Raw genomic sequence first — 25,583 nt, 5'->3', positions numbered from 1 at the left:
ACCTGAGTTCATTGAAATCTGCTTCTCTGGAAGTTAGTACACAGGTTTGACTTCTCTCTATTCTTCCTCCTCTTTAACTCTTGAACATGAATTCAAGGATAACTTAATCCATTTCTCCCAAGATTCCAGTTACTTTTACTTCTTCGATCTTCTTCAGTTTTTTCTTCTTGACATTTTTGTAATAATTCCTTAGACTGTAAGTGCTAACTCTACTAGCTTTCCAGTGTAATTTTCTACCAATCTCTAAGATATTCTTTTGTTTTCATGCTTATCTCTTGTATTGTTCAAGCCAGTGTTTGCATTATGTTCAATTCTGAGCCTTTGACACCTAACATTCTCTAGCTAACATTCCTCCAGATGCATCCTTCCCAAGCTTTGTGAGATGTAGGGCACTTTTTGCCACAGTTTCTTCATTCTAGGTATGACTGAAGAATATAAATCCAGTAAAGCACTTTTGGGACATCTGCTTAAGGTATGTTCTGACATTGTCATCTATCATCACATGAATTATTAGGAAGACATAGTTATTGTTTATTAAGGAAACCCAGCAATTTGTCTGGCATAATCAGGATAGAGGACCTGGAATATAACACACCTCCCATGACATCATATTAATCTTCATAGTCTTAATGCAGTTTCACTTCATTTCACAGGGAATCCCCCATCATTACAATACATTTCTCTTTTCTCAATTTTTTTCCCTTCAACTTCATGGTCGAAGTGTCTTCCACATTGTTCTGATAAAACTAGGCTAATGAGACTTATCCAGCTAGGTATGGAATGTCTTCAAGAGCAAGAAGCTGATACCAGGTTTTGAGCTCAGTCACTGAAAACCACTTATTTCTCTTGCTTTACTGGGTGACATGCTTCCATTACTTTCCTCCGGCAGCTACTCCAGCTTTCATGTTCCTCTCTGTTTCTCTTATTCTCTCCAGGAACTTTTCATCTTCCCTGGTATGTGCAAGTATAGAACTTCTCTCTTCATGTTATTTTTTTATCCTGTTTTGGTAGAAACACAGGAATGTTGGTTTAGATTCTCTTCAAACATTGCATGAACATCACCACAAGGGCTCCTTTGTTCTTCATTCTGCTCAAGGAAATTGGAACGGATGCCCACATTCCTTCTACCAAACTCTCATGTTAAGTTTCCCTGCTTGCTCTCCCTATTTGCACATTCAGTGAAGTTTTCTGAGTGTATCTGATATGACTTATTTTTCTTTGTCATCTTATTACTTTGTTTCAGTGCCGAATATCTCATGAGATTAAATTTTATTCATACGAACTGTGGCTTGTAAGTGAAGAATTAAAAGTCCTAACGCCATCCTTACATGGCATGGGTCCGGAATACCTCGGGGACTACCTGCTGCCGGCGTCGACTCCCCTCCACCCTGTGCGTTCCCACAGAGAGGGCCTCCTCAGGGTGCCTCCGGTCAGAGAATGCCGGCTGGTGGCCCCCAGGGGCAGGGCCTTCTCTGTGGGCGCCCCGGCTTTATGGAACCAACTGCCGGTTGAGCTCCGGATGGCACCGGATCTTCGCTCCTTCCGGCGCGGGTTAAAGACCCATCTATTCGAACAAGCTGGCCTGGCCTGATGGGGGAATGTTAGGGTTTTAATGTTTTTATATTTTGATTGTTTTAATTCGGGCAATAATTTAATCCTTTTTTAACTTTTGTATTTCTATTTGTATGCCCTGTTCACCGCCTTGAGTCCTTCGGGAGAAGGGCGGTATAAAAATTCAATAAAACTAAACTAAACATGCTATCTTGAAAATTGGAGCTCATCTAACATAAAAATGTTTAAACTTATAGTACAAGAACATCAAATATAATTTGATGTAGATATTCTATGTATTAAATTGTTTCCATGTTAGTATTCAGTTCCTTGACCCAAAACTTCCCTTTCTTCTCTTTCTGCTATGCATTTTGTTTTATGACCAAATGCTACAAACAGAAGAAAATCTAATTTCCTATTCTTGTGTACTGAATTTTGGGCTGCTTATTATTTCTTTGTCCTTGTAATGAAAATGCCTTTGCGCAGTGAGCCTTGGAAAATCCCTAGTTCAGGTTAAGTCCTGATTATACCTGCCATCAAAATATAAGACCACCTCAAAAGAGGGACTTAAAATCACTGTTGTTATTCAACAAGGATTTATTTATTTCAGGTGATCTTTAGTGCACTGCAGCATTTTTTCCTGGATTTTCATGAACACTATTGTTATTTAAAATTGCTTTCTCCCTAGGATATAAAAGATTTTAATCAATATTTTAGTGCATTTGCAGAACAGATGCAAGCCTACATTTTCCGGCTGATACCAGCATTATTTATGGACTTTTATTTGCTGAGTCTCTTGAAGCTACTGGAATTAACGCTAATAAAGTTAAACCTGTGTTTAACTATGACAGATGATCAAAAATGCTACTCGTTTTTTAAATGTTAAAACAGTCATCTTTGTAATTAAAAAAAATCAACAAAAATTGAGGCATTAAGCACTTTTCTTGCTTATAGCTAGTGAAATTACTGCAAAAGGTTAGAACTAGATCTTAATAATATGTAAATTCAACATTTATCCCAGCCACTACAGTCCCTAAATTTCCAAACAACCTGCAGCTTTTAATTTTAATATATTTTCCAAAATGTCAACATGCAAATACAACTTCTATGTGAATTTTTATGGGTCAAGATAAATGTGATATGAAACAAAGATGTTTCCTTGTTATTGCTTTGCTTTGTTTTTTGTTTCTTACATTTACATCTTAAATTGATAAAATGGAAAAACAAAAGTTCATCTATTTAACGCCTTCCCTGCCCCACATTTGGCAAGAACTGAAAAGAGGCAAGATATCAATATAATTATCTTTTCTAGAGTTTTGCCAAATATGGAAGGACATTCAGGAAAATTAGGAAAATATTTCCTAATTTTCCCAATTTTTTCCCTTCTACAAAACAAGAGCAAATGTAAAAAGATAGGAGGAAAAATAGCAAAAGGCAACAAACACAGTGGCTTGCCACTATTTGAAGGAAAGGTTCAGACATTATTCAACTAATTTTTTCTCCATCAACCCAGTCAAAAGAATTCTCATCACCACTATAACATGAGCTAGTGTGTTCTAGTAATGAATAGCTGGTGTGTTCTGTAATTTTTATATAATTTCTTTGATTAAGGCTTCATAGTAAAACTCAAAACTCAATGGTAATAAAACTATTATAAAGAGCCTACATTTGACAGTGTTTTAAATTAAGATGTTTGTTATTATTATTCTTTTTCTTGACTCCTCATGTCTTCATTTCTCCTGCCCATCAAGGGTGCTGTGTTTTTTGTTCACCTGTTGCAGTTTTAGAAAAGAAGTATTAGGAATAATTTCAGAGAGGAAACAGAAATAAACTTGATTGTGGAATGCTTCCGGTTTCCATTCAAATTACAGACAGTGGGTGTTTTGTACTTCAGAAGAAACTCTTAAATAATTGTATATTAATGAACACAATTATTTGGTCAGTCAATATATCAATAATATTACTCTGTTAGATGAAAATACTCATCCATTTGAAAGGACTGTGTAGCTACTTTTTTAATGAATGGGAAATATTATCACTGACTGCTTCCTTCTCCTTTTCAGGCCTACCACTTTTTCAGGAACAAAATGACTTAAAAGGATTACTAGAAAATCTTCATCAAAATATTCAGACTAAAAAAAGAAAAAATGTAGAAATCATGTGGTTGGCTGCAACGGTAAGAAGCCTCATCAAGCATCAATTCCACTGAAGTCATTCTGTCTTGTTAAATTAAACTTTGAATACCCAAAGAGCTGAGGAAAGTCACTAATGAGTTTTATCACTCTAATTTTTTAATTACAAAATATGTACATTTGTATACTCCTTCCAAGTACTTTATCAAGCTATATTTATGTCAGTAAGTGAAATCAGTTGCACATGCATGTTTTACCCAAGCCAGTTTTTCTAGTGCCCTGTTTGAAATTTTAAATCCCTCCAGACACATTGATATTACATATTCTTTTGAAAACATTCTCTGTATATAATGAATCATAGACTTTAAATTACTTTTTCTACCAGGATCAAGTGCTTTAGGTTTTGGTTGGAGGTTTGGTTTGAAGTTAGGAAAGAAACTGAAATGATTCTTTAGCCATTTCATGAATATCCTATTTGCACTTTCATCTCATCTGCAGTTGAGAAAAACAGAAGATATAGAAGAGAAGATTAACATTAGGGGTCAAATCAGGGAGTGCTGGGATTAGATTTCATTTTCATTGGTAAGATATACTAAGAAAATAGTTCTTGAAAATAATTTGGCTTCTTTACAGACACCATTCCTGCGGCCAAACTATACTGACATACTTCTGCTGTCTAATTTACTAAGACTCAAAAATAAATGATAGAAGAGCTTATTCAGACATTATGTACAAAGAGCAGGTCTATGAATCTTCTTTTTTTGTTGTTTGTTTTTACTATCTGTGGTTCTTGACACATTCTATAAAATAATGGATTGATCACATAGCGTGTCCAGGTATCATCTTTTTTAAAATAATGGGTTGATCATATAGCATGTCCAGATATCATCATAATTACTAAATAATGGTTTGAAAAATATAAGTATTTCAGGATAGAAACTAGAACTGAGGAAGCTTGCATTTACCCACTGGTCTTCTGCCTGAGTCTCACAGGCCATTATCTTGAACTCAGCACAAGAAAAATGTTTGCTTCCATAGCTTCCTTTATCTGCTTTTTTTGTACAGATGTTGTGGATACAGACCCTGCAGTTGTGCACTGCTAATGCAGCATCCTATGGGTCTATTTCTTAGTAGCCTACTAATTACTTAGGAAAGATAGTAAATAAGCTCAGCACTCCACCAAAAAAGTTTTGGGGGCAAGAGCTTCTCATGTTCCTTCCAGATAAAGCCTCAGAAGCCAGGGGAATAATCAAGGCATGGTCTCTACAAGCAAACTCTTTGAAGATTGGGATAAGCCAGGTAATGAGAAAGGGATTCCTCAAACTCAGCAAATGATTCACTGTGCAATCTGTTAATTCAAGGTCTATGTGAAACCAGAAGATTAGTCCATCTTTTTTACCCTGGTCTTCTTGTCACACAGGATTTCAGTTAAGGTTCCCTCTTTCCCTGGTCCTGGAATCCAACCTTGGAATGCAGGGAATACTATAACCATCCCCACTGACCTGATCTTCTCCTCCAGATGTCATGGTGTTTCAAACAATGACAATGATGTCTGACACCTAAAATGTTTCCAACTCAGACTGTGAATCTTCAAATATACGTATATAAAGATGTTGTTAATTATTCCTTTATTTTATACTAGAAGTAGTTTGGTGCAGAGAACTTTCTTTGTTGGAAGCCAAAGTTTAACCATAGATTCACCCTATATTATCTCAAATTTACATTGATGGAAGTCAAATTATAATTGTTATAAATGGTTCAAGGTGGACAGTATTTAATATTTATTTGTTATGTATATGTGTGGGTCTATACATATGTTGTATATAGTATGTTTAGGTGTGTATCATGTATGTGTTTCACTTTGAGAGCAGGCAACTAAATTTCATTTTTGATGTGTGCCTTTGTGCCCACAGTAAAACAATGACAATAAAGGTTATCTTATCTTATCTTATCTTATCTTATCTTATCTTATCTTATCTTATCTTATCTTATCTTATCTTATCTTATCTTATCTTATCTTACCTTACCTTACCTTACCTTAACTTAACTTAACTTACCTTACCTTCTACTTTAATTATATATAAATCCTGGGCTTTATTCAGGCATACTTGCTTGATTTATTTATGCCATTAATCTGACATCAGCTGCTTGATTGATTATTTATTTCCATTAATTTGACATCAACTGTACGTACACTGATGCATTTATGCAATATATATTATTATTAGGTAATTAAGAATGTAGATTGTGTTGTCTAATTGGGACTCCACTAATTACATATCAGCAAGTTAATTATATTTCTTTTTCCAGTCTTGTTTTTATTTTATTTTTGTCTTTGGTAAGATAGATACTAAATAGACCACTGACCATTGTAATATGGTTGGTGGATTTCCTAATAGCAGGTAGCTACTGTTTTATTTTTGTTAATAACAGTAAAACATCTATATTAGCTAGATTATTTTCTCCATAAATGACTACAGTTATTTTCAGAGTGCATCTGTCAAGATGGAAAATTAAAGACTGGAGAAAACAGAATACCAATGTATGTTTCTTGGCACCACTTCCATGCTTTCTGTTCAGTGTCCTTATGTTGGAACAGTGACAGTTGTGAGGAGTGGGAGTCACAGTAGTAACCATCATTGCAATAATGATGCTCTTGCTAGTACATCTTCAGCTTAATTGATCAGTGGTACACCACTTCCATTTAACTCTGCCTCATGTCAGGGACAGCAGTTGAATTCAGACAACAATTTGCACGTTATGATGTAACAGCTAGCTTCCTTATACGTGTGTGTGTGTGTGTGTGTGTGTATGTGTGTATAGATATAGATAGGTAGGTAGGTAGGTAGATAGATAGATAGATAGATAGATAGATAGATAGATGATAGATAGATAGATAGATAGATAGATAGATAGATAGATAGATAGATAGATAGATGATATAGATATAGATATATAAACTCTCCTTGGACTTGAATTAATGGTTTGTGTGGAATACCAACAATACCAACCTAATCCAGGAACATGAATGCATGTCCTGGTAGTTGGACTTAGTTTTTTACTTTCCTACCTACTGTTTTTCGATGTGTGTGTGTGTGTGTGTGTTCCATAACTCCTTGGCACATTGGCCATCGTAATTCTGTTCTCCATTCATTATATTTTTCGAAACATCTCTATTGATCTGATAATCGCTAGTAGAATATCTCTTCTACTAGAGTTATTACTGTCCAGAAACCTTCCCATCTTTAAACTGTGTCTTCTTACAACATTTCTCTATATAAGAAAATTCATTTTCCATATGAAACCCATTATTTATTTAGCATATTTATTCTGTTTGGAGGTTTTTGTTCTAAGGCTTCACCTCTTTTATAATACTCTCTATTTGGGAGTACTTTCTCTTCCATTCCTGCCTTCAACTGCTTGTCTATAGTTGAACCATCCAATTTCTTTTTGAAATTAAGATAGATGCATCATCAGTGTGTTCTTTCCTTCAAGCCAGGGTTAAGCATTTGTTCATTAAAGCTGCCATTTTCAGGGTGAGCGGATGTATAGTATACTTAAGGTAAAGGTAAAGGTTCCCCCGCACATGCGTGCTAGTCGTTTCCGACTCTAGGGGCCGGTGCTCATCTCCGTTTCATAGCCGAAGAGCCAGCGTTTGTCCGAGGACGTCTCCGTGGTCATGTGGCCAGCATGACTAGATGCCAAAGGCGCACGGAACGCTGTTACCTTCCCACCATAATGTTCCCTATTTTTCTACTTGCATTTTTACGTGCTTTCGAACTAAAAAACACATTCTGTTTGTGAAGACCTGAGATAACCTGAAATCTTCTGATGCTTTGATGATGAGTTTGGCAGCTATCTATAGTTCTGTTGTTCTAGGTTTTGAAATCTGAAATTGAGTTCAAGTATGATGTTCTGTTACTTGTTGCATATACTATTTCTTTCAGACAGGGTGATTACCTACTCAAGTGTAGATGTTCCTGAGAAACTGCAGTGTCCTTGTCCAGTAACAATTGCATAATTATGTGATTGTTATGTTACTAATATCATGTTACAAATATATAACAGTTATACCTACAGAATACCAGTTGTGCTGAAGACCACAAAGCATTGGTCTCTGCTTATTTTGATGTGTGAAATGTGATATTCTGATTCTGATTTCTACTACTGTGTATGGATAGCACTACAAAAGGATTGCTGAGGCTTTCAAGTTTATGTTTCTATTTTTAAAAATTGGGTTCAATTCATTACAGAATTTTGACTTAGCTTTTCTGAATTAAAACATAAAACTTCAAAGCAGTTATAAGTGAACCAAAAAGATGCTGAAGAACAAAGAGTTTGGCAACAGAACAGAAAAAAAGATCAGAAAGATGCAACCCATAGGGAGAGGCAGTATAAATGGTACTTTATTAAAAGCAGATAAAAAGACATGAAAAATGTCTTGCACAGAAGTAACTCATTTAGTTTATGGAATCTGTCATCTAATATGTGAACAATCCTTTCCCAGTGAACACAACTTTTGGTAGCACTGAGTTGTGGAAATCCTGTGGAATTATAATTCTTAAAAATGTGCATATAAAAATAAAAATATGCAATGATATTTGCTGCCTACATGTGTATAACAAGCTAACTTACTGAATGAAATAACACTCTTCCAGGGACAAGTAATTTACTTTGCCTTTTAAAATCCTTAATAGTTATAAGTTTATTATTCAATGGTCTTGAAATATATTCTGTTGAATTATAATCCAACCATTTTACTGAGTATATTACATTCAAGTTTATCCATGTAATGGCAACATCATACTTTGCTTACTGCAGAATACTTAATCTGGAAGTGGCAGCAGTTCAGAATGTGACATAATACATGTGCCCAGGTACATGTTACACATGTTACACTTTAGTGCTGTTGAAGCACTAAACATTGGATGCCAATTAGCTACTGTAACACATGTATGGCTTTGCTTATAACATGGAAGGACTGGAATAATTTGGGGAACAAAATACCTGATGAAATGCCTTCACCATTATAGATCTCTTCAATATTGAGACCTTTGAGAAGGTCCCTTAAATCACAGAACATCATTTTTGATCATTATTGAGTGACTTTTCAGAGCATTCGTGCACCCTGGAATGTTCTGCCTTTTGAAATGTGTGAGATGCCCATGGTTAACTTTATTTTGTTGTTGTTGTTAGTTGCGAAGTCGTGTCCGACCCATCGCGACCCTATGGACAATGTTCCTCCAGGCCTTCCTGTCCTCTACCATCTTCTGGAGTCCATCTAGGCTCACACCTACTGCTTCAGTGACTCCATCCAGCCACCTCATTCTCTGTCGTCCCCTTCTTCTATTGCCCTCAATCTTTCCCAGCATTAGGCTCTTCTCCAGTGAGTCCTTCCTTCTCATTAGGTGGCCAAAGTATTTGAGTTTTAGCTTCAGGATCTGGCCTTCTAAAGAGCAGTCAGGGTTGATCTCCTCTAGGACTGACCGGTTTGATCACCTTGCAGTCCAAGGGACTCGCAGGAGTCTTCTCCAGCACCATAGTTCAAAGGCCTCAATTCTTTGGCGCTCAGCCTTTCTTATGGTCCAGCTTTCACTGCCATACATTGCAACTGGGAAGACCATAGCCTTGACTATACGGACTTTTGTTGACAGGGTGATGTCTCTGCTTTTTAGTGTGCTGTCTAGATTTGCCATGGCTTTCCTCCCAAGGAGCAAGCGTCTTTTAATTTCTTGGCTACAGTCCCCATCTGCAGTGATCTTGGAGCCCAGGAAAATAAAATCTGTCACTACCTCCATTTCTTCCCCATCTATTTGCCAGGAATTGAGAGGGCCAGATGCCATGATCTTGGTTTTCTTAATGTTTAGTTTCAACCCAAGTTTTGCACTCTCCTTCTTCACCTGCAACAAGAGGCTCTTTAGTTCTTCTTCACTTTCTGCCATTAGAGTGGTATCATCTGCATATCTTAGGTTGTTGATGTTTCTTCCGGCAATCTTAATTCCAACTTTTGATTCATCTAGCCCTGCCTTTCTCATGATGTGCTCTGCATATAAGTTAAATAGGCAAGGCGACAGTATACAGCCTTGCCGGACTCCTTTCCCAATTTTGAACCAATCAGTGGTTCCATGTCCAGTTCTCACTGTTGCTTCTTGGCCCGCATATAGATTTCTCAAGAGACAAATAAGATGGTCTGGTATGCCCATCTCTTTAAGGACTTGCCAGAGTTTGTTATGATCCACACAATCAAAGGCTTTAGCATAGTCAATGAAGCAGAAGTAGATGTTTTTCTGGAACTCTCTAGCTTTCTCCATGATCCAGCGTATGTTAGCAATTTGATCTCTAGTTCCTCTGCCTCTTCGAAATCCTGCCTGTACTTCTGGTAGTTCTCGATCCACATACTGCTGGAGTCTAGCTTGTAGAATTTTAAGCATATCTTTATTACATATCTCTTAAAAACAATTTACTCAGTTCTTCTCTGAGTGCTGACTAGTTAAGAAGCTGGCAGAAAGCCAGCAGTTCAGGTTCAAGACCCGAATTCCACGTGACGGGGTCAGCTCCCATTCTAACCACAGATCCTGCCAACTTAGCAATTCGAAAGCATGAAAATGCAAGTACATAACTAGGAACCAATTCGGTGGGAATCTAACAGCACTCTACGATGTCATGCTGTCCACAGAACCATGGATGTGTCTTCAGACATCACTGACTCAATGGCCTTGAAATGGAGATGAGTACCACCCCCTATAATCAGCAACAACTAACAGAGTAAAATCCTCAGGGACTAATTTATCTTATTGGTTGTTTTTTTTTACTTTCTCTGAGTTATTGTTGGTTGAATAGTTTTTTGATGCTGCTCCTGTTTTCTTTCACCCCCCCAATGTTTTTAGCCCTGTGTGTGCCTATGTTTTGTTTTTAATTTACTATTATTTATGGCTTATTGAATTAATAACATTAAATATCGCATAATTATCTGGATTATTAATTTGAAAAATAATCCTGAGGATTTATGGCATTTTTGCATTCAGGAATTACACGAGCCTTGTTCTTAAAATCATCTCAGATATAAAGTGCAGTAGAATCAGTTTATGATGACATTTTGTTTTATTCTATTTTTCTTTCTTATTGGATACATATGAGGCAGTGAAAATATTTTGTGAAACTTGACCACACTGATGGACTCAGCTTTTATTTGAATTGTGCATAACATTGAAAACAGAATTAACAAGCTAAACATGACTTATGAGGCATTTGCTCCTACATATGCATGAAGAGAAAGTGAGCAAAAGACTAAACATTTTGTAGTTTTATGTTCAGCTCAGTATGTCACAGTATGTTGTATTTTATTTCAGGCCCTAAAAGTGACAATAATTATGCGAAACAACATTTCATACTTTCATTCCTTCTGAATGTTGATTTAAATAATGTTTCATTTTTAAATTAATTTTGAGATTTAAGTTTTAATCTTTTATCTACAGTAGATTCTTGGAACAAGTTTCACAAAATATTAGTACCACTATGTGGAATCTAGTGAATGGAACTTGACTCATTACCTTCAACAACTTGCATACCCTAAAAATTGCTTTTGGGTTAGGGAGATCCTCCATAGCATATTTTGGGCAATTAAAAGGAAAAGGAGGAAATGCTATTGTTCTTTCACTTTATCAGTGAAAACTATTCCCCTTTGTAAATACACTATTTACAAATACAATACAAATCAAATTACAAATGTATATTACAATATTACTATTGTAAGTATATTATCCACATTTTTCTAGATTATTGAAATAATTATTTATTATTAAACATATTTTGCCTGAATCCCAACAACTCTGAACAGCTTACAACAATCAAAAGGTATAAATTACAATAAAACAAATTAAAAAGAAGAAAAAAAATTAAAGATAATGATGACAAGAAAACAACCAGATGGGAATTACGTAAAGGGTCTCATTCTCTCTCATCCTCATGGCAATTTTAAACAACAGGTTTAAGAGGATGGGAATTGAAGAGCCAAAAAGGTCTTGTTCTTTCTAATCTGCCTTCCCCTTTGAGTCTTTAGTTCTTATTATTTTATTATTATGTACTTAAGAAGAAGATCAAAGGCCTCCATAGCTCAGGATACCTTAAAATCAGAACCCAGAAAAATTTAGTTAATCCACAATACTGCCCTATGAAGAATGAAGAGAATCTTTGGGCCCTGAGAGCATGCAGGTGTCCAGTCATAATATTAGTGGCATACCTGTCAGCAACTGGAAGTGCATAAGTCCATGTACTTCCCTTCCCTGTCTCACAACTCAATCAGTACATCCTTTAATTTTCAGATACATCTTTTTCTTATAAGCTCCTTTAAAAACCCACAAGGTATACTGTAATTAGCAGGAAAAATAAATCTAGCACTCATTTATTCCCATGAAGTCCAGAACCAAAATTTCAAAGGAAATCAGAGATTTCCTTCTTTAATTATTCAAAAATTATCACTTCTGGCTTATGTAAGGCCCATCCAAATAAAAATAAATAGTAGCATATAAAAATAGGCACCACCTACTCCCCACACAAAAGCATAAGTTAAATTAAGAAATGTTAAGTTAAATTTTATTATTTAATGTCTACATATCAGGCCACCTTGATTCCCATGTTGAATGGCTTCCCTCTCTTGACTTGTTGGCATTTAATTAAACCTCTTCTGTCTATAACTATAGAACAGGGTAAGAATGGATATAGAAATCCAAATGCTGCCTGTGAGGCTACATCTTGAATTGACTTATCAACTCAAAGTCAAAACATTTATTTTTACCACTGGTGTCTCTCTTGCACATTTTGATGCATTCAGCCTAATGATTGATATGCATTCTATATATTGATGGACCCCTTCATGGATTACTGCCTTGTCGTGGCGAAGGGGCTTGCATAATTCAATGAAGCTATGAGCTATGCCGTGCAGGGCCACCCAAGACGGAAAGGTCATAGCAGAGAGTTCTGACAAAACGTGATCCACTGGAGAAGGAAATGGCAAACCACTCCAGTATCTTTGCCATGAAAACCCTATGGACAGTACCAAAAGGCAAAACGATATGACGCTGGAAGATGAGCCCCTCAGGTCGGAAGGCGTCCAATATGCTACTGGGGAAGAGCAGAGGGCTAGTACTAGTAGCGCCAGAAAGAATGAAGCGACTGGGCCAAAGCCGAAAGGACGCTCAGCTGTGGATATGTCTGGTGGTGAAAGGAAAGTCCGATGCTGTAAAGATTCTTTCTCCATAGGAACCTGGAATGTAAGATCCATGAATCAAGGAAAGCTGGACGTGGTCAAACAAGAGATGACAAGACTAAACATCGACATCTTAGGTATCAGCGAACTAAAATGGACAGGAATGGGTGAATTTAATTCAGACGACCATCAGGTATACTACTGCGGGCAAGAATCCCTCAGAAGAAATGGAGTAGCCTTCATAGTCAATAAAAGAGTAGGAAAAGCAATACTGGGATACAACCCTCAAAATGACAGAATGATCTCAGTTCGAATCCAAGGCAAACCATTCAATATCACAGTAGTCCAAGTCTATGCCCCAACCACCAGTGCTGAAGAGGATGAAATTGACCGGTTCTATGAAGCCCTACAGCACCTTATAGAACTAACACCCAAAAATGATGTCCTTATCATCATGGGAGATTGGAATGCTAAAGTAGGAAGCCAATAGATAACTGGAATAACAGGCAAGTTTGGCCTTGGAGTACAAAATGAAGCAGGGCACAGGCTGATAGAATTTTGTCAAGAGAATACGATGGTCATAGCAAACACTCTTTTCCAACAACCCAAGAGACGGCTTTACACATGGACATCACCAGACGGTCAACACAGAAATCAGATTGACTATATGCTCTGCAGCCAAAGATGGAGAAGCTCTATACAGTCAGTAAAAACAAGACCAGGAGCTGACTGTGGCTCAGACCATGAGCTTCTTGTTGCAAAGTTTAGGCTTAAATTAAAGAAAGTAGGGAAAAGTGCTAGGCCAGTCAGGTATGAATTAAATCATATCCCTGTTCAATATACAGTAGAGGTGACAAATAGATTTAAGGAATTAGATCTGATAGACAGAGTGCCTGAAGAACTATGGACAGAGGTTCGCAACATTGTACAACAGGTAGCAACCAAAACCATCCCAAAGAAAAAGAAATGCAAGAAAGCAAAATGGCTGTCTGAGGAAGCTTTGCAAATAGCTGAGGAAAGGAGGGAAGCGAAAGGCAAGGGAGAAAAAGAAAGATATGCCCAATTAAATGCAGAATTCCAAAGAATAGCTAGAAGAGATAAGAATGCCTTCTTAAATGAACAATGCAAAGAAATAGAAAAAACAATAGAATAGGGAGGACCAGAGATCTTTTCAAGAAAATTGGAGAGATGAAGGGAACGTTTAATGCACAAATGGGCATGATAAAGGACCAAAATGGCAGGGACCTAACAGAGGCAGAAGAGATTAAGAAGAGGTGGCAAAATTACACAGAAGAACTATACAAGAATGAGCTTAACGTCCCTGATAATCACAATGAGGTGGTCACTGACCTCGAGCCAGACATCCTAGAATGTGAAGTGAAGTGGGCCTTAGAAAAGCTGAGCAACAACAAAGCTAGTGGAGGTGACAGTATTCCAGCTGAGCTATTCAAAATCTTAAAAGACGATGCAGTAAAAGTGCTACACTCAATTTGCCAGCAAATTTGGAAAACTCAACAGTGGCCACAGGATTGGAAAAGATCAGTTTACATTCCAATTCCAAAGAAAGGCAGTGCCAAAGAATGTTCAAACTATCGCACCATTGCACTCATTTCTCATGCTAGTAAAGTTATGCTTAAAATTCTACAAGCTAGACTCCAGCAGTATGTGGATCGAGAACTACCAGAAGTACAGGCAGGATTTCGAAGAGGCAGAGGAACTAGAGATCAAATTGCTAACATACGCTGGATCATGGAGAAAGCTAGAGAGTTCCAGAAAAACATCTACTTCTGCTTCATTGACTATGCTAAAGCCTTTGATTGTGTGGATCATAACAAACTCTGGCAAGTCCTTAAAGAGATGGGCATACCAGACCATCTTATTTGTCTCTTGAGAAACCTATATGCAGGCCAAGAAGCAACAGTGAGAACTGAACACGGAACCACTGATTGGTTCAAAATTGGGAAAGGAGTCTGGCAAGGCTGTATACTGTCGCCTTGCCTATTTAACTTATATGCAGAGCACATCATGAGAAAGGCAGGGGTAGATGAATCAAAAGTTGGAATTAAGATTGCCGGAAGAAACATCAACAACCTAAGATATGCAGATGATACCACTCTAATGGCAGAAAGTGAGGAGGAACTAAAGAGCCTCTTGTTGCGAGTGAAGAAGGAGAGTGCAAAAGTTGGGTTGAAACTAAACATTAAGAAAACCAAGATCATGGCATCTGGCCCTCTCAATTCCTGGCAAATAGATGGGGAAGAAATGGAGGTAGTGACAGATTTTATTTTCCTGGGCTCCAAGATCACTGCAGATGGGGGCTGCAGCCAAGAAATTAAAAGACGCTTGCTCCTCGGGAGGAAAGCCATGGCAAATCTAGACAGCACACTAAAAAGCAGAGACATCACCCTGTCAACAAAAGTGCGTATAGTCAAGGCTATGGTCTTCCCAGTTGCAATGTATGGCAGTGAAAGTTGGACCATAAGAAAGGCTGAGCGCCAAAGAATTGAGGCCTTTGAACTATGGTGCTGGAGAAGACTCTTGCGAGTCCCTTGGACTGCAAGGCTATCAAACCGGTCAGTCCTAGAGGAGATCAACCCTGACTGCTCTTTAGAAGGCCAGATCCTGAAGCTAAAACTCAAATACTTTGGCCACCTAATGAGAAGGAAGGACTCACTGGAGAAGAGCCTAATGCTGGGAAAGATTGAGGGCAATAGAAGAAGGGGACGACAGAGAATGAGGTGGCTGGATGGAGTCACTGAAGCAGTAGGCGTGAGCTTAAATGGACTCCAGAAGATGGTAGAGGACAGGAAGGCCTGGAGGAACATTGTCCATAGGGTCGCGATGGGTCGGACACGACTTCGCAACTAACAACAACAAATATTGATGGAATTTGATTTTTATTTATTTTATTTATATACTTATCAAATTCTATACGCTTGCTTGACTAGGCAATTATGGAAAAATATTATTTGATGAATAAACTATATTTAGAAATGGGGTATTTTGTGTTATCAAAAGAACAAAGCTGAAAGTATTTTTGAAAGGTGTGATGTATTGGTTTCTCTCTATGGTTTCATATGCTAGATCAGCGTTTCCCAACCTTTCCTACTCAGTGGAGGTGGCAGGGGGGAAAGGGGATGGTTTTGTGTGCGTGCTTTCACAAATGTAGCTTTACATGCACACATGCTCATCCAATACTTCTGCGACTCCTTTCTAAACGGGCTGCAACCGAGCACTAGGCCATGGTTGAGAACCGTTGTGCTAGATAATGCAATATATGCCTATAGTTAAAATGCATGTATGGTAGTTACTTGGTTTTCTTCATGCTTTATAAACAATCCAACAAAAACTTTATTATGCACAAAAAACAGCACAGAACAAGAGACTCTAAAAGGGTATAGAAGTATCAAACTATAATATGAAAGAAAAGAAACTATATCTTCTTTTTGCACTATAGATTTGCCGCAAGTTAAATGGTGTACGGTTCACCTGCTGTAAAAGTGCCAAAGATAGGACATCAATGTCAGTGACACTGGAACAATGTTCAATTTTAAGAGATGAGCATCAATTGCACAAAGATTTCTTTATTCGAGCATTGGACTGTATGAGGAGGTATGTTCTTAATCCTTCACTGTTTGTTATCTATTTACCATATTTTCAAGTTTGTAGATGTGCTTTAATCTGACTAACTGAGGATACTGTTTGGAAAAAGTGACATTTTCATTACTTTCCCAAGCCAGGACCATATTTCAGGTCTTTCATAGATAGCTTTTTCTGAAATATATTGAATTCTCACAAAGATAGTTAAGAATACTGCTAAATATATATTATCTTTTAACCATACTTTATTTCCCTTGGTACTTTGATGTGTTTCTTCAATTAAAGACAAATAAAATACAGCAACCAAATTTAATTAAGCTGGCACTCAGTTTTTTAAAATTAAATTACTTTGCACTTAGTTGTAATTATACAATGAATCTGATTAAATTAATTTAATTAGGAGAAGTAGTTTGATTTGCTTATTGGCAATAAATTTAAATGAAAAAAATAATAGCTTGTAAAGGTCAGATTTATTATTTTCAAAGGAACTTGCATTAAGTACACTTGGTAATTTGGACAAGTGCTGAAAAACACATTTTTTAGATTAAGAAATAAACATGGTTTGCACTTGATAACTAACTTTTTTATACTGAATTCTAGATATCTTCTTTCATGAATAACTATTTGGTGAGAATTAACTGATCATGCTTTGAAATCCAGTAGAAAATTAAAACGTCTATCCATTTATCAACATTTCTTGTAATGCAAAGAAAATAACAGTTCCTGTTTATAAATTATTTGAAAGAAATTAGATATTCAAAGAATGCCCTTCTACTAAGTGGATAAATTGCGCTTTTGGAAAAGCTGCTAATGACTATAATAATAAATCAGTGGGACCACAGAACAATTCAATTCCTTAGCTCTTTTGTAAATTGCTAATGTTGCATGATACTGTTTATGCTATTTCATATAGTCCATTATTGTCCATATATCCTGTCCCTGTTTAGCTTTTCATTCATGGTTGGCAATGCATGTACTAGCTTTCAGGTTGAATGTGCTTATATTGATTATTGGTGTATTTTATCTATTTAATTATAAGCTCTATTCATTTACAGCTATTATGCTTTTCAGAATCAGCTTGTAATCCATAAGGCAGGACAGCTACTGTGGCTGAATAATTATATGGCTGCCCATCTTACAATATATGGCTGCCCATCTTACAATATGGTTATAACAATTAATTAAAACAATAAATATATAAAACCATCATCATTAAAAATGTAAAGTATCAAAAACCACAAGGCACAAAAGAGAGTGGATGTTAACTGCTACAATGGAGCCATCACATTCAGTCAGACTTAACTACATGTTTTTCAGGAATTACTCCTGATGGCATACAAATAATACCAGAATGATAAATATAAGTACCACCATTAACAAATAATGGTAAAAGCAATCAAAGAACTATAATATTTTTTTTAAAAAAACGATCTTCCATCTATTGCAATCTCATGCTAATTTGTATTAGTTTGCATTAGTTTTAGCATCCTTACTATTAAAACACTAAAGTACTACTACAGTACTACTAATACTACTAATACTAAAGTAGACTACTTTAAATAACCAATTAAACCATCCAAGGTTACAGATAAATGAAGCTCTGAATAATGATTTGTCAGTAAGATCAAAGTAAGCGAGTTGTCTTTACTTTCCATAGAAAAAGTGCTCCCATTTGTTTACTCTTCCACAGAATATAGATACGAGGAATGTTTTTTTAATATTGGTGAAAACTGCCATAAGAATGATATCAGCATATCTGCCCAGAGTTCATGCAACTAAGTAAAGTTATAATTCTTCTGGATTTACTGCAAATTTTTAGAGACATTAAAAAGGTGGCGCTAAGAAGAAAGTTTTGTTTATATTCTTGCATTTTTAACCAGCTTTCACTTAATCTATGGCATTTAAAATCTTCTATAAGTATGATCTAAAATAAATGCTAGTGGCAAAATGTATGTTTCTTCATTTATATGATTATTTGATAAAACATTCCTTTAGAAAGTTGTATATGCAAGAAATGCAGGAACTTAGTTTGAGTTTTTAAAAAAAGTCCTTTGGACTGTGTAGCAGGAAAAGCTTATTATTCCCTGAAACACTTGAAAGCACTTTTGGAATTAAAGCCAAAGCAATGCACCACTTCTTACTTTTGCAATTTGAAATGGTGTCAAGTAGTTATGATTATATTGACTAGGCTAGCAAAGGTCTGATCAGTTGTAATTATTGTCATAGCCAGGTCTCGGCATTTGAAAACAGCATTGCAGAATGAACCCTCTCTTGTTGCTAAATGCTAGCTTACATCAATATCACACAAAGCTCAACAACAGTAACATAGCGCTGAGTATGATCTAATGATAAATTAACATTCTTTATGGTAGACCCGTCTTGGTGTTTGAATAGTAGCTTTTTAATCCCATGAATAATATCTTGATCTCTGCTAATTTTGCAGTTTGCAGTGGTGATAGAAATGAACATTGTGCAATACAGTATAGAGCTGTATTAACATTTTCAAGATTTTTTTCCAATTCTGTTGAATTGCAGGGACCAGTCTAGGAAGTCACCAGGAGTTAACACTTACTCAAAAGCTCACAAAAAAGGAAAAGAAAATATAGCAGCTTCCCAGTTTCTTAGAAATAGCTTCTAGAATCATTGATATTGGATCTAGAATTAAGAGGAATTAAATGGGTCAACAAAATATTTAATTGTCAGTAAGTCAGACATGAATGGCATTGGCAGAAGAAATTATGATACAGTGTGCTGCTTGCTTAAAAAATTTATCTAGATCTGGTGACATTTCCTGATTGATGCATATTAAGCTGTAGCTAAACCTTTGTCCACACATGCGGTTTTCTTCCAGTGAATTATATTTAAACATGGAAGTCTCAAACAATTTAGGTTGGCTTCTGGCTTACTCTTTGGAAATAGAAATACTACATTATTAGAAAAATTCTGAGAAGTTAGAGTTAGTGAATTTTGCATTGCATTTAAGCCTGCTATAAATGCAATACAAGTTTGGGAATTAGACATAGGCAAAATCTGCAGTATGGTATCATCCAAAACTGATCTTAATGAAAAAGCACCTAGTTGTTTACTAGCTACATGTTAATTCTGAATCTCCAGAAGTGGATTTTCTGCACTTATATCAATGTCAAGCACCGGGGAAATCAGGAGATTCAGGCAGTTCAAATGAGTAGAAAGATTTATTGGAAGCTTAAGCTCCCTACAAGAATCTGAACTATTAACAGTCAAGGGAAATTAGCAGGAGTTAAGAAAGGAATTAGTTCTCTTGTGGATGTGCAAGGACTCATGATTGATGATGTGTTTGACCCCTTCCTCAGGCTCATCTCTTACTATGGAAATCTAAATACCAAAACAAGCTACATATGGATTCAACACGTCAGGCACATTTCCATTCTCTGAAAGCTAAAAATTAACATCATCTATTTCATTAAATATCAAAATAATAAATGAGCATGTGGTTGCTGTATGATACTTACATGTAGAATACTATTTCTCATATTGATGCAAATGCTGCTGTATTTTAAGACATGAATTTATTTGTGATTTATTCAATAGTAGCTTTTAATAACTATGCTTATTTCATGGTCAACAGATTAGATCAACTAGTTTGGAATTCTACAGATTTGAGGGAAGTTAAAAACTGTTCCTCATGGTCAAAAATTTGGAAATCACTGCTCTAAAGTTATACTTTGTCTCATCAATATTATTAGAATCCACATGCAAAAGTTTGCATAAAGTCAGTCTCCAAATATATTTAATATCATAATGCACCAAATGTTATTGACAAAATAATTGAAAGCACGGTATTATTTCCTTTCCTGTTACCTGTAGATTCTAAATATTCTATTGTTACTATCTCCTTGCCACACATGAATCCTAAAGGACCATGTTATAGAGATTGTAAACTGTCCTCCAAGATGAAAAAGATTTCAGCATTTTTTTAAATTTTATTTCTTTGATTTAAGAAATTTCTTTGAAATTAATTTGTTCCTACTGTCCTAAAGAAATCGATATTGAACCAACCCTGGTGAAGTTGCAATTCAGAAATCAGTTAAAGAAAAGTAACAGTAATGAACTTTTAAGCTAAAGGAGATTCTAAGCAGGGAAGTACAGTATATTCCATTAACTCTTTGGGGATTAGAATAAGAAACAGATGTGATAGATAATCTGTCCCACATTCTGCTGGAAGACTGCAATGATTTATTTGCTTACTGAAATTTCTATGCTGCTCAATTCTGGTAGGCTCTGACTAGCTTATAAAATGTATTTATTCATCATGTTTATCTGACTACCCATCTCACAGGAGTGTAACTCTGCCTGGCATACAACAGTTAATTAAAAGAAAATCCAATAAATATATAAAAAACAGTCATCATTACAAACTAAAAAAAAACTATTTAAAAAGCACACAGAGAGGATGAACTTAGCCATAGTAGATTGCAAGATCTCCCCAATCCCTGGCCCCACCTCCCCAGGCTTAAAGGCATAGCCAGATCTTGAAGGACTTGTGAAATGTTATAAAAGATGAAGCTAACCTCATGTCTGGGAGAAGAAATTCAGGCACCATGGAAGAGAAGGCCAGCATCTTTGGACTTGCCAAGTGTAATTGTTCTGATAGTCAAATGTTATACTATATTTGAAGAGCAAAGGAAGCTTTATTAAAGTTAAAATATAAACCAAGACCCCCACTCCCAATGGCTCTTTAGTCACAGCATTTTTTACAAGTGTCTATGGTGGTTCTCAATCATCCGGGTCATGGTTTATTTATTTATTTATTTATTTATTTAATTGATTTTATATACCGCCCTATTCCCGAAGGACTCAGGGCAGTTTATAGGGCGAGTTAAAACAATACAAATAAGTACAGTTTAAAATAGAATTAAATAAGACTAGCCCACAATTAAACAAATTAAAATTAAATTAAATTTAAATTAAATTAAAACCCCTTCAGTCCAGGCCAGCAAGATCAAACAACCAAGTTGTTCCAAAGGTGCTTTTTCTTTCTTGTTCTTTCATTGAAGACGTTTTGCTTCTCATGCAAGAAGCTTCTTCAGCTCTGACTGGATGGTGGGGAATGGAAGGATTTATATGAAAGGATTCCCCACCATGCTTCTTGGATGAGAAGCGAAACATCTTCAAAGATAGATAGATAGATAGATAGATAGATAGATAGATAGATAGATAGATAGATAGATAGATAGCGAAACATCTTCAAAGATAGATAGATAGATAGATAGATAGATAGATAGATAGATAGATAGATAGATAGATAGATAGATAGATAGATAGATACATACATACATACATACATACATACATACATTTATTTTTACAAGCGAATGAAAATAAATAAAAAGATCACTTTGGAGAAAGTAAGGACAAAACAATCCTTCAAATTAACGGGAAAGACCAGAATGGAGATTAACAAAGCAAAAGGGCATTTTGAAAGTACTGTTCTGTACCAGCCTGCTACCGGCCTTGCAGAAAAGGCAACCCCTTTACAGACGGCAAGAGGCTGGAATACGTCTGCCAAATTTATTACAAAAACAAACAAGACACGAACCAAGATACCCGAGCTTTGAAACACTATCTGAGTGGTTGCTTTCTGCAAACCAGCCCTCCCCACACAAGTCCTTTATAAAGAGTTCAGGGCGTGGCTTCTCTCTCCCTCCTTCCGAGAAGCCCCATTGCCTTCCTCTGTTTACTCCTACTTGACTGCCTCCTGCGTCAGGCGTCCTTGAACAGGGCCAGCTGTGGGTCATCTTCATCCACGCTGTCAGGCTCACACAGCTGGGTCTCCACCAGGTAGGAGGGGCCTGGCTGGGGGCTCTGCGGAGCCTCAAAGCCATCATCAGCAAGTTCTTCTTCTTCCTCATCTGAGTCATCCGACCCAACTGCCGAACCCACAGGCTGACCCTGAATCACAACAAGTAGAAGAAATGCTTGTGAAGATATTAGATATCATCTAGGTACAATGAGGTTTCTGTATTCTCACTCTGTTACTATAAGTATATTTCTATACATCCTGAAACTCCTTCCTAAAAATGTCAGGTAACAATGTTCATATTTGCCCTAGATTTTTTGCTAACATTTATGTAGAGGCTCTCAGTTTCCTTTGCCAAAACCGGCTAGTTAGGTTATCTATTTATTCGAAACAAATAGCTGAAACAACTTGATATGCTAAGATAGTAAAATAGGAAGCCACATTTATAACTGTCTGGTTTGATATATCTCAGTTTTTCTATTAAGATTCCTAGAACTATTCAGCTGTGTGTTTTTAGGAAATTGAATTTTAAAATACTCCTCGGAGCTCTTGCTTAAGTATCCTTGTGTATGCAACAGCAATTCTTTTCACAATTTTCTGTCCTCTTTGAATCTGAAATTAATGCCAGATTAGTATGCAATCAGAGATACTTCCTTGCAAAAGAGATTCTGTGGTTCCATATTCTGTTATTTGCACCAGATTTAACCATAAGAAATAATTCTCATTGTTTTTAACTAATTTTCTCTGCTTAATTTATAAATAAGAAAAAGCTGAATCCCATGTATATGAACACTTTTTAAACAATCCTCTTCTGTCTTTCAGGGAGTGATTTATTGTATTAAATTGGATCTTGCTAAATCTCTGGGATAATTTTAGCACACATTTGTTAAAGCTGTTCAACATGCAGCAGAAAATTCATTGATCTAATATCATCCTATTCAACAGTTATCTAGTTAGAATCTAAATAATTTTTCTTTCAATCAAAAAAGAGCCACAGTTCTATTGATGTGCAAAATACTCTGACTATATTTAGATTAAATTAATTCAAGGTTGTGATATTAAATACTTGTAATACAATTCAATACTGATTTTATAGGTTATGATGAATGAAGCTATGTATGTTTGTATGTTTGTTCTTTGTTTAAATAACAGTTCTTAGCTTGTACTTCAAAATACATGCTTCATTTCCAATAATTTACTTTTGCAAGCCAGCAAAATACTAATAATACATAATTATTACTAGTACTAATGCATAATTATGCTAGATGGTTGAGGATAAAATTAGAAACTTAGACTTTTAGATCACTAAAATCACTTTTGATGCTTTTTGCAATAACTTTTTACTTGCATTTCCTCTTGAGTTTCTGGACCCACGGACAAAAGTGTAGTCTGTTCCGGGCCCTTGTTTTTCAACTGTATGCCTATGTTATGGATTCTGTGTTTCAACTTCTATTTCCTTCATCAGTGTTAGTACTAATTACTGCTTTGTATATCCATCACTTCCACTTACTTTCCTTAGTCCTCAATCTATGGACTTGAATAGCAATCCTACATCAGTTTACTCAGTTTTTCTGCATACTCTTGAACTTGTATGACATTTTCAACTAACCTTTCTTGTCTGTAAAAAGGAGTTGCGAAAGTTTCCTATTTCCATGCAATCTACTTTTTCAGGCTTCTACAGCTTTGTAGATAAGCAGAACAGAGCCAGTGGCAGTCTCACTTCATTATTCTTCCTCACATGGACATCCAACTTTCTCAATTTCAGTTTATAGCTACTAAGATGGAAAAAGTAAAGTGTTGCAAATTATATGAAAGGCCAGCCTTTTCCAAGCTGGCCAGTGGTTAAATTGACTGTACCAAGATCAGAACTGTGATCATACATATTTCAATAGCAAGTCAGCAATTTTCCAATTTAGGCTCTGTTTCTACTATTGAGCTATAACACTGCACCTAGTCAGTCTGTTTCTTGTCTCTTCCTCATTCTAGCTTGAAAGTAATATTACCTGAAATTATGATGGAGTTAAAAAGATACAAAAAGGGATGATGATGATGATATACCTCAATTCTTCTTAATTTTACAGTGTTTTTGTTGTTCGATGTAGCTTTGTTGAAAAGCAATACAAAATTGAAAGTTGAAAAGCAATACACACTAAATATATTAGAAAAATCTGCATGTTACCCAGTGTATACCTAATTCTTTGTGCTGGAATCTTGTGTTTTAGACTGATATGCTTTATTACACCAAAAAGCAGCAGCTTAAAATAACATAAAGATGAAGTAACCATTAATATAATTTAAAAAGAAACAAATTAAAAAGGATGTGAGTTGAGTACAATAACTGAAGATGATAAATTACATATTTTACAGTATGTAAGTTCCAATTAAGTCTAATGACTTGCGACACAACAGTCAAAATTTAGCGACTTTCTTGGAAACACCAGTGAGTAAAAACCACATTTTTCTGTTATTGCAACATGGATATTTTGCAGTTAGAGAGGTTATTAGTCCTGCTGTCCAATCTCTTCAATGATATATTGGCCAAGCCATGAGTGTACGAACAACCATCTCAATTTCAATGTCCAAACAGATACATCAACTACTTGCTTATTCTGCTTCTGAAATTGAAATGTTCTTAGAAGAAGGCCTTGTTACATCTCCCTATTACCACCATCAAGGAGAAGGCACCTAGGGGTACCAGAGTGGATACCCTTTGATATGAAGATACAAAAATCTGGAACATATGTTTAGGGGTAGCTAAGTTTGAAACAGAAGGGTTGTTAATTTGTGCTCAGTAGCGATAGTTAAGAAGGGGGTTAAGGATCTAATTTTCTATAATTATTAATTTGGTGCTTGAATTTATTTTTAGTCTCTTAGGGTTTTGATTTTTAAGTTAGGACATTTTTATTTTATTTTCCTCCGTGATTTCAATTATTAGAAGCTTCTGAATCTTTTAGTAGAGCAATAAAAATGCAAAATTCATATAAAATATATTTATGTGTGCATGTAGATTTATCTATCTACTACACACACACACATATTTTACAGTCCTGTCTTAGGCACAAAACCAGTTAGGTAACTGTCACTGTCACCAAATCTCAAGAAGAAGGCAGTGGCAAAGACTTCCAAAATGTTGCCAGGAGGATAGATTGCCTCAACTTATCTATACAGTCAACAAGAATCAAGTTTGACTTGAAGATATAACTATATCTAGATAAATATAGAATTCTTTTGCTATTAATTGTCATACTCCTATTTGTGACAGATTCAGTTAAGTCAGGGCTTTTCAACCTTTTCATCCATTGTACCACTTTTAGGA

General features: G+C 35.9%; 1 protein-coding gene across 2 annotated transcripts in view; it reads left to right on the top strand.

Moving 5' to 3' along the window:
- INPP4B (inositol polyphosphate-4-phosphatase type II B) overlaps positions 1-25,583 on the top strand; it is a 223,250-nt gene that overhangs the window by 188,146 nt on the left and 9,521 nt on the right. For both annotated transcript variants that reach the window (XM_083366960.1, XM_083366961.1), the window contains 2 exons: positions 3,615-3,727; positions 16,346-16,500. In XM_083366960.1, the coding sequence (XP_083223086.1) occupies positions 3,615-3,727; positions 16,346-16,500 (268 nt within the window). The remainder of the gene's footprint in view (positions 1-3,614; positions 3,728-16,345; positions 16,501-25,583) is intronic.

Source organism: Vipera ursinii (assembly GCF_947247035.1).
Source record: "Vipera ursinii genome assembly, chromosome: 7".
Lineage (NCBI taxonomy): Eukaryota > Metazoa > Chordata > Lepidosauria > Squamata > Viperidae > Vipera > Vipera ursinii.
Note: the sequence above shows the minus strand (reverse complement) of the source record. Positions and strands in the feature narration are given on the sequence as shown.